The 9,444-nt window shown below is 62.8% G+C and overlaps 1 protein-coding gene across 2 annotated transcripts in view; it reads right to left on the bottom strand.

Annotated features, from left to right (window-relative positions):
- ARHGAP33 (Rho GTPase activating protein 33) overlaps positions 1-9,444 on the bottom strand; it is a 13,344-nt gene that overhangs the window by 3,511 nt on the left and 389 nt on the right. The window contains exons 1-19 of one of the 2 annotated variants that reach the window (XM_045292920.1): positions 8,733-8,825; positions 7,665-7,762; positions 7,502-7,586; positions 7,125-7,205; positions 6,906-7,043; positions 6,078-6,170; positions 5,511-5,633; positions 5,353-5,430; positions 5,196-5,262; positions 5,057-5,116; positions 4,799-4,951; positions 4,610-4,712; positions 3,607-3,751; positions 3,438-3,520; positions 3,237-3,344; positions 1,213-1,358; positions 500-653; positions 269-414; positions 111-185 (exon numbers count right to left, since the gene is read on the bottom strand). In XM_045292920.1, the coding sequence (XP_045148855.1) occupies positions 111-185; positions 269-414; positions 500-653; positions 1,213-1,358; positions 3,237-3,344; positions 3,438-3,520; positions 3,607-3,751; positions 4,610-4,712; positions 4,799-4,951; positions 5,057-5,116; positions 5,196-5,262; positions 5,353-5,430; positions 5,511-5,633; positions 6,078-6,170 (1,534 nt within the window). In that variant the 5' untranslated portion in view covers positions 6,906-7,043; positions 7,125-7,205; positions 7,502-7,586; positions 7,665-7,762; positions 8,733-8,825. Of the gene's footprint in view, positions 1-110; positions 186-268; positions 415-499; positions 654-1,212; positions 1,359-3,236; positions 3,345-3,437; positions 3,521-3,606; positions 3,752-4,609; positions 4,713-4,798; positions 4,952-5,056; positions 5,117-5,195; positions 5,263-5,352; positions 5,431-5,510; positions 5,634-6,077; positions 6,171-6,905; positions 7,044-7,124; positions 7,206-7,501; positions 7,587-7,664; positions 7,763-8,732; positions 8,826-9,444 lie in introns of those variants that run through there. The other variant, XM_045292919.1, reaches the window with a different exon arrangement.

Below are 9,444 nucleotides of genomic sequence, written 5' to 3'. Positions count from 1 at the left end.
GCCCAGCTCTGACTGCGGCATGTGGGGGCCAGTCCTGGGCACCCCACCTCCCCCAGCTCCGCCGCATGGCCACCGGGAGGGCCTGGGAGGGCGGGCCACCCTGTGCTCACCAGCCCCGCTGGCCTGGGACGACAGTGACTCCTCGCTCTTGGCTGACCTCAGGGTGGCTGTGTCAGTTCGGCTGCCTGCAAGGAGAGGTGGGGCATGGAGTGGGGCTGGGGGAGTGAGGACTTGCCGCTGCCCCCGCAAGGTCAGTCTGGTCTCTGACCTGAAGGCTGCGCCGGGGTTCGAACACTCCCCAGCCAGGGCAAAGGCTTCATCCGGGGGATGCCTGGGCCCCGGCCCAGGGCAAAGAAGGTCTTCCAGCTGGGGCCCCCGGGCTTCCTCGGCTTCCCTCGTCTCTCCCTTTTCCTCCTGGGGGGCGGGGGGGGACATGGGCAGCAGTGTGAGCAGAGTGGGTCTGGAGGCCTGTCCCCCGCCTGTCCCAGCGTCCACTCACCTGTCCACAGGGGAGGTTGGGGTCTTGGGGGCCGTGGGGTCGGTGGCTGTCCGCAGCCGGCCCTGTGTCCGGGCCTGGGCCTCCTCCAGTGTCAGCAGGCGTGTCGAGGGGCCACTGCCTGCGAGAGACTTGGGTCTGGGGAGGAGGCAGCGGCCTGGAGAGTGTGGACAAAGGGTGGCGGTCAGCCTTGGGGCCACCCAAGAACTCAGGCTAAGCCAAGCGCTACAGCCCAAGCCCCGGCCCCTCAGCGTGCCCACCCGGGCTGGCAAGGCAGGGGACCAGGGCCGGTCAGGCGGGAGCGGGTGGGCAGCAGGCGGGGAGGAGGAGTGAGGCAGACGAGCTGATGAGGAGGCAGCTCCCAGCAGCCAGCGAGGTAGAGGCTCTGGCTTCAGTTACCTCAGGCCAGAGGGCCCTCCGATGGACGTGCTGACTCCTGACTGGGCGGGGGTCCAGGGCAGGGCGGGGAGTCTGGGAGGGGCCGGGGCGGGGCCAAGTCTGGGGACCTCCCACCTCCTCCCAGGTGGACCCATGGCCTGAGTGCTCCCCAGGAGCTACAAGGGGTGAAGGAAGAGCAGCGTCAGGGCCCAGAATTGGGGTTCTTGAGCTGAAATGAGAAGGAGGCTGGGAAGGAAGCCAGCCAGCTTCCTCGGGGTGGGGAGAGGGCGGGGGCCGGAGGTCCTGACAAGGATGTGAGGGCTGGGGGTGGGGCGCACCTGCAGGATCGAGGCCAGCAGAGGCGAACGTGTCGCTGAAGAGGACATCCACGTGGGTGAGGAGGAACTCCACCACCACCGACTGCACCCGGACCTCCCGGAAGGCGGCAGCTCCACCCAGTCCCACCGACTCCAGCTCCATGGACCTGCGTCGGGCGGCAGGGAGCAGCGGGCCAGTGCCTTAAGCTGTCGAGCTCTGGCTCGGTAAGGTGGAGAGCCAGTGGACGCGGTGACTGCCCACCCAACACTGACCTTCGCCTGTGGATCACATCTAGAGCTTGGCTCTCCACTTGCTCTCTACTTGCCCCATCCACGCAAGGCGCCCTGGTGGCCTAACTGGTTATGGGATGGGCTGCTAACCGCAAGGTCAGCAGTTCAAACCAGCCAGCTGCTCCTCGGGAGAAAGACAAGGCTTTCGACTCCCCTTGGGTGACCCAGTCTCGGAACCCCCCAGGGGCAGTGCTACCTGTTCTAGAGGGTCGTTTGGAGTGGAAATGGACTTCATGGCAATGAGTCTGAGTTGCGATCTCGGAAGCCCCCAGGGGCAGTGCTGCTCAGCCCTGTAGGGTCACTGCGAGTGAGAGCCACTTTCACCTGTGCTGCCAAGCCCCCTGGGGTCTGCCTTAACCCCTACTCCTCTCGCACCCTCATCCAACCTGTTAGCAAACTGACCCTTCCAGAACGTCACCTCTTCTCCCCCTTCACGGCTTGCACTGCAGCCAGCTGCCACCTTCTCCTGTGGGACCCCGCCCAGCAGCCGCCCCGCGACTCTCTCTGCTCACACCAGCCAGGGGGAGCCTGCACCTCCTCCAGATAAAAGCCAAAGTCCCCACCTGGACCCGGCAGCCACCCCTCCAGCTGCTCACCCATCACCTCTCTGACCTCATCATCTCCTCCCACCTCAACTTTCTACTCAGCTCCTGCCGCACGGTGCCCGAGGCCCGCTGTCCTGGAGACCTCATCGCCTTTGGTCTTGACCCAAACGTGAGCTTCTGAGAGGGGTCCTCCTCGCCCGCCTCATTTAAAATCACCCACCTCTGTCTCTGGACTCCCGCGCTCTCACCTGTGCTCATTTTCCTCTGTCAGCCAGACCATCCGTTCAACTGCCCTAGTGCCTTAGGGTGTCCCCCCCCAAAGCGTGAGAGCTCCTCTCGGACAGAGCGCTTGCCTGTCTTGGGCACGTCAAATCCAGAGCAGCAGGCTCTTGCTCTGCTCCTGGTCACCTGACTTCCTGCTGGAGCCTCCGTCCGTCCCCTCCTGCCACTCCACCTAACCATTCCAAGTGGGCGTGACGTCACCCCACCTGGAGGGCCGCCCTTCCCTGCGCAGACCCTGGTACTCTTGGGCACTCGATGTGTTCAGATATGAGGAAACAGACACATGCCGTCGAGTCTGATTTCAACTCACAGAGACCCGATAAGAGAAGCTTGCTCTTTCTCCATTGCAGCGGCTGCTGGTTTCAAACTGTTGACCTCCTGGTTAGCGGCCTAATGTGTGACCCACTACACCACCAGGGCTGCAGGAGAAGGCTCATTGGTCACGTGAGGCTCAGAGACTCACAGTAGGGTCTGGAACATGGGAGACACTTGATACATATCTCACTCAGGCTCACTGCTACCCCGTCAAGGCTGACTCGTAGCCACCCCCGTGGGTTTCCCACACTGTCACTATTGACCAGAGTAGAAAACCCAGTCTTTTTCCGGTGGAGCTACTGGTGGTTTTGAACTGCCCACCTTGCAGAATGCAGTCCGACATGCAACCACCACTCTGCTAGGACTCCACTGGTGGACAAGAGAAAAGGCTAGAGCAGTGGTTCTCCACCTCCCTCATGCCGCGACCCTTTTGGACAGCTCCTCATGTTGTGGTGACCCTGACCCTAAAACTATTTTCATTGCTACTTCATCACTGTCATGTTGCTACTGTTATGAATCGGGCGACCCCTGTGAAGGGGTGTTCCACCCCCAAAGGGGTCGCGACCCACAGGTTGAGAACTACTGGGCTAAAGCTTTTCCGCACTTACTTACCGCAGGAGGTTGGGGGCCCAGACGATGGCCAGGTTGCGGGCATGCATACTGGTGTTGGCACTGTGTCTGGCCATGTGGGCCAGGTGTCTCAGCAGGTACTCTAGGGTCCTGGGAGTAGGAACAGTGGGGGACCCCTGAGCCTCGACTCCCTTTCAGATCCCCTGCCCTCCCCACCCCCGCCCCCAGAGGTCTCCAGGCTACCTGTAGTGTGGTGGGGGCAGCTGCTGGATGACGTCATGCACCCGCACCATGCGCTCTTCCTCCCGGGGCACGGACATGGCCTCCTGGGGTGTGGACAGTTTGTGAGGGGAGGGCCAGCCCCCCTCCCCCACCCCGCCACCCTCCAGCTTGGCCTGGCACCCTTACTCACGCTGAACTTTCCATAGAGCTGGTAGGTGAGCAAGGGGTTGGGCAGCTCCCGGAAGTAGAGCTTGCAGAGCGAGGACACGCTGTGGATGTCCTGCAGGAAGGCGGGGCCCGACAGCTCGGGGATCCTCTCGCTGTCAAACTCGTGCCTGCAGCCACGGGGCCACGGGGCCACGGGGCCGGGAGAGTCAGGTCAGAGCCAGTGGCATTCCTGCTCAGGGCCCAGGATGACACTACCCCCCTTGTCCTGGTTTTGTGCTGGGCTTTGCAGAGGCAGTGAGCCTGTGGGTCACAAAGACCAGGCTGCCCCATCTTGCAGGAGGAGCCAAGGCTCAAACCACGTAGGCCACTCTCCTGGCTTCCAGAGGTCAAGGCCCAGAGCAGGGCCCCGGTGCTCAGCTCCCACCCTCCATGACCTCTTGACCTTGCCTCTCCCCAGCTCCCGCAGACTGTTGGTGAGCCATTCCTCTTGACCCCAGAGGTGTGCCCTCCCTTCAAAGCAAAAGCCAAATCCTATCAGTCGCCACCAAGGCCCTGCGTGCTCGGCCCCTGCGCCCTGATTGCTTCCCCTCCATGCGGGCTGTCCTGGACTGCCCAACGGCTCCTAGCCCTCTCCGCCTGCCCTATTTCAAGCGGCCAGACATGTGCCATCCTCAGGGACTATCTGTATCCTCCCTTACCCCAGACCTTGTCTCCTGGCACCCTCCCGGGATTACTCTCTTGTCTGCTTTGCTCTCCCTGGAGTAGGGGGGCCCCTGGGGGCAGGGCTTCAGGTTGGCACCTTCCCCATTGTGGCCCCACCACTAGGACAGTGCTTGACATGCCAGCACTCCAAGACAGCACTGTGAATCCTTTGGTCTCAGTGGGCAGGGGTGGCACCTCCTCCAGGAAGCCCTCCCTGACCTCACTCTTAGGCTCCCCTCCCTCTGGGCCTTCCCAGCTCCTCAGAACTGTGTCCCCTGCAGGGGGCGGAGGAGTCTGGGTAGGTGGTGGCGCGGGGCCCTCACCTCAGCCGCTGGATGTTGGAGGACACGCCCGAGAGCCGGTAGATCCCATCTACCACACCGTGGGCCTCGATGAACTCAGAGCAGCAGCGGAGCACCTGGGGCACTGGGAGGAAGCAGCGGGGTCAGGCCAGCTGGGGCCTGGTTTGGGGGGTGGGGGTGGGTGAAGGTGTCAGGGGGCTCCGGCCTCACCATCCTGGCCAGAGTTGCTAAGGTGCTCCCCAAGGTCACAGCCAAACACCCTCTGCCGCAGGATCCCTCGCTGCCTCAGCCTCTGTCTCGATGGGCGGGAGCGCATGAAGGTCCGGAGGAGGCCCGCCAGCTTCCCACGAGGCCGGGGCACAGCTGTGGGGGGCAGAGGCAGGTGACACAGAGGCAGGGCCATCCTGGGTCCAGGGAGGTGGAGTGGGGGGTGCAGGGGGCCAGGGGCAGGGCCCCAGGTTTCCATACCTGAGGTCAGAGAGGAGACTCCCTGGGGAATGGGGACGCCACCTGCAGGGCCGTCAGTATCTGTAGGGTGAGGAGTGGGTGGGCAGATGGACTGTAATGCAGAGCACCCCCTGCCCCCCACCCCGGTTCTGCCACTCACCTGCCTTGAGCCCCGGCCCGAGTCGCTCGGTGAATAGTTCCACACACTCGCTGGGGAAGAAACCGACCTAAGGAGGGTTAAGGGTGAGTAGGAGGCTGCAGGGCCCTGACTCCTACTGCCCCCTGCCCCAGCCCGGCCCCGGCCCGCCTCGCCTCACCTGGAAGCCACGCTTGCCTCGCCACCAGCTGCGATCCTCGGTGGGCGGCATGTCGATCACGGAGACGATGTCTCCCACCTGCGAGGGAAGCGATGGACAGGGGCGTCAGAGAAAGGGGTGGCAGGGGCCCTGCCAGAGACAGCCCCCCATAGCCTCACCTCGAAGGACAGCTCATCCGGCGCCTGGGCTGTATAGCGCTTCACCACGTGGGCGGCGGCCACCGCCGGGATGTTGAGCGAGGCTTCCTCACTGAGCAGCAGGCGTCGGCCATGGTTGTCCAGCTGACACGGAGGGGGCATGTGGCCGGAGGGACCCCCACCTAGGAGCCCCCATCACCCAGAAGCCCCTACCCTCTCTAAAACACCCTCTCTTCTTTGCCTGCACATGGCCTGGGGCTTCCCTGCCCCCAAGCCCTCCCCATGCGCCCCTGCACCCTGGCTTTGCATGGGCAGACACTGCACATTGGCTCCCCCTCCAGCCTGGGCCCCAGGGAGCCAGCTATCTGAGTTACAGCCTGTGTTTCTAACGGATAGACCTTTAAATCTTCCCCACCTAGACACACATGCACACGCTCTCTCTCTCCCTCTCTCAGGCATGTGCCCACACAGACACGAAAATACCAGTGTGCCTCCTCCACACGGACTCCTCTCCTTCCTGTGCCCACACGTGCCCCTCAGTCCCTCCTCGCCCACTCCCCGGCCAGCAAGCCCCTCTGTCAGGGTTACCTCCATCCAGGTGAGCACAGGCCCACAGTTGAGGTTACTGTCCACCAGCCCCGACAGGGTCTCCAGGTACTGCAGCAGCAGTGGCACCAGCATCTGGGGGGCAGCGTCAGGATGAGCCCCGCCCCCACTCCTGCCGCTGGAGCCAGGAGCACCCACTGCCCTCCCACGCAGCCTCGTGCGCTTCTGGATAGGGAGGGCATCCTGGCCCTGCTGTTTAATTCTGAGACACTGTCGATTCCGATCAGTTGGGGGAGGGGGGACTGGTCCAAGCTCCAGGCCCTCCCCTCCCCCTCGCAGTCCTAATTGCGCTGTGATACTGAAGTTAAATGGTGCCGTGACTTGTTTATTCTGACTGGTGACCCACCGCCCTCTCCTGGACACCCTACAGGACAGAACAGAACCCACCCAACGGGGGCTCCGAGCCTGGGGACTGAGTAGCTGGAGGATTCAAACTGCCACCCTTCTGTGCACAGCCCAACCCACAGCATCGCTGGGCTCTGGTGGGGGGTCTCACCCCAACCACTGCCCTGCTGACATGGCACACTGATTCTGAATCCATAGCACACAGTCGAACTGTCCCTGTGGGTTTCCCAGGCTGTGATTTTTTTTTAAAAGACCCTAAGGCTTTTATTGGGGGCAAACAGCCTCATCTTTCCCCATAGAGCAGCTGGTGGGTCTAGCAGCTCAGTCACCACCAGGTTTCCCCTTGTGGGGCACCCCAGTGATGAACCACCTCTCTATCCGCCCAGTCTTGACGGTTTACACAGTGTTGAGGAGGACACACCAGGAGGCTAAGGCCAGGACTGGGACACCTGGGCAGTGGGCTACCTGGGCAGCCCTGGCCCCCTCAGGAGGTGGGGGAAGCTCAGGGAGGCAGGAAAACCTCCGGTCGAATATGCAACGGTGGAGGTGGGCGTCCAGAGAGCGGAAGTCATCGTAGCTGCGGAGCACCGGCCAGGACCGGCCCTGTGGAAGCCGGAGAGACAGAGTGATGCAGTGGCCCCCAGACACTGAGCTGAGGACTGTGATCCTCTGAGATGGCCTCACCTGACAGGTTACCTGCACCCCAAACACCAGCTCACTCTCGCCAGCGAGGCCGGGCCCTTCACGCTCGGGCGATAGCAGCAGCTGCGAAGGGAAACAATGGCTGGCCAAACCTATGTCCAGCTCTGAGCACTCCAGGCCGCCATCGCTGGGCGTGCACACTGCCCAACCTGGCCCGGGGCTGTCTCCAGCAGAGAGCAGGGTCCTAGCACGCAGCAGACCCCCAGTGTAAAGTTGCTGAGTGTTGAATGAATGAGTGAATGTAATGAACAGCTCCCCCCTGTCCCCTCCCTCCCCTGCACTGACTGCTCTGAGAGGTGCTTAGGGACAGAAAGGGCTTACACTTGACTCCCGACCGACCGGGTGCCTCTTCTGCCTACCTGAATGTGGCCAAAGTCTACATTCTCGTAGTGGAAATGGGCACAATCGGCCAGCCGCGGGAAGGGCCCCCGAGGTGCTGAGAGCCTGGAGGGAAGGGGACACATCACCCACAGGTCCTGCACATGGCCCCCCTCCTCAGCCAAGCCTTCCCTCACCCCTCACCTCTTCCCAGGCTTTCCCTTCACACTGGGTGCCCCTGGGGGTGGCAGAGGCTGCACTGAGCCCTCCCCTGGGCCGTCCAGGCTGTCAGTGCTCCGAGCCTGCAGAGCAGAGAGAGGAGTAAGCGGACCCCAGCCAGAGCTGGAGCTAACAATAGGACCTTTGTCAATGGGCCCCGCTGGGCCTAGGCAGGGGGAGGTGAGAGCAGGTTGGAGGATGAGTGTGTGGTCTGCGCTGCGGGTGAGATGAGCAAGGGTTAGATTGGAGAGTAGAAAGCGGGCAGCCCTGGTCCCAGCCCTCCTGGCTTCTGCTCGCTTGTCAGGCTCACAGGGCATGTGTGCCTCTCTGTACCATCCCCCCCACCCGCTGTTGGACAGTCACTGTCTGCCCCCCACCCCAACCCCCTGCAATCAGTCTTTTGCTGCTAGGCACTGCCCTACCCCCTACACACACACACACACACACACACACACACAGAGCTTCTCCTTCACAACAAGTGCTGGAATCATCTTCATAAAACAGATCAGGCCCTGTCTCACCCCAGCTCTGGACCTTCAATGGCTCCATGCTGTCCCCGGCATCAAATCTGGACCCGGGGCCCAGCCTGCCACTCAAGGCTTCCCCGAGTTAGCCATTGTCTACCTCTCCAGCTCCATCTCACCCCATTGCCCACGACATCCATCCCCTGGCTTCCTCTCCGGGAACTTTTGAGAGCCCAACAAAAGGACCCTTCTAGGCCTTTCTAAAGACTGTTTCTTCTGCTTGGAAGTTTCCCTTCACCCTATTACTAGGTTCACTCCTTACCCCTCAGGTAGCCACTCCTGCATCTCTGCCTCTAGAAAGTTCCCCCTCCTCCTTCAGCCTGGGGCAGGCCTCTTGCCATCCCTTGAGGAGTCCCATGCTAGCCTCCATGACTGCATGTGCTCCCCTGTCACTGCCCCACCATCTGAGCTGTCACTGTGCGCTGACTCATCTTCCCCAGGGGGCTGCGACTGCCCCTGGGCTGAGCCCCATGGTCCCACACAGCTAGACTAGACAGGGGGCTAGTGCCCCTCACAGGCAAGGCTGTACCTGATTCCTGCCTGAGTCCACGGGGGCAGGGGCAGGGTACAATCTGGTGAATACATGAACCAGCTGCCAGATGAGCACTCCCCAGATTTGGCTGGAGCTTCTCCCGCCCTTCAAGCTCCAGCGACAACCCCAAGTTCATCCTGGGGTCTGGCCCTCAGGGTGTCCTCCTCTAGCCCAGGGTAGGATGGGACACCCCCCCCCCTCTCGTGGCCCGTAGGTAGCATGAGGCCTGCACAGAGATTTCAGCGAGCAGATGAATGGATGAAAGAGCGGGAGCAGCACGGAGGGCGGGGAGGAGGACAAGAAGGGGCCGCACTGAGCACCGGGCGGGGGTGCAGGGGCGCGCGCGGGCTTGGGTGGGGATGGGGAAGGAGGAAGGCCGTGGCTGGGCAGGTGGGGGTGGGGGTTCGCTCAGAAGGGTATGGGACCGATGAGGAGAAGGGAACGGAGAAGAAAGGGGTCAGGCTGGGGATGCAGCGGGTGGGGGTGGGGCTCGGGAACGAGCGGGGCTGGGGGTAGAAAGAGGATTTCAGAAGGGGTTAGACCGGGGAGGGTGGGGGTTAGGATGAGGATCGGAGGATGGCGCTGGGACGGGAGCCGCTGACAGGTCTAGAAGGGTGCAGCAGACCCCGAAGGGACCACTTGGCGGGTCGCGGGTCCTTCCCAGGACCGGACCCTCCTCCTCCCCCCGCGCCCTGGTCCCCGGCCACTG

Source organism: Echinops telfairi, unplaced genomic scaffold, assembly GCF_000313985.2.
Source record: "Echinops telfairi isolate 266 unplaced genomic scaffold, ASM31398v2 ScPeMD7_655;HRSCAF=1070, whole genome shotgun sequence".
Lineage (NCBI taxonomy): Eukaryota > Metazoa > Chordata > Mammalia > Afrosoricida > Tenrecidae > Echinops > Echinops telfairi.
The sequence above is the reverse complement of the archived record's forward strand: the minus strand, read 5'-3'. Positions and strand labels throughout refer to the sequence as shown.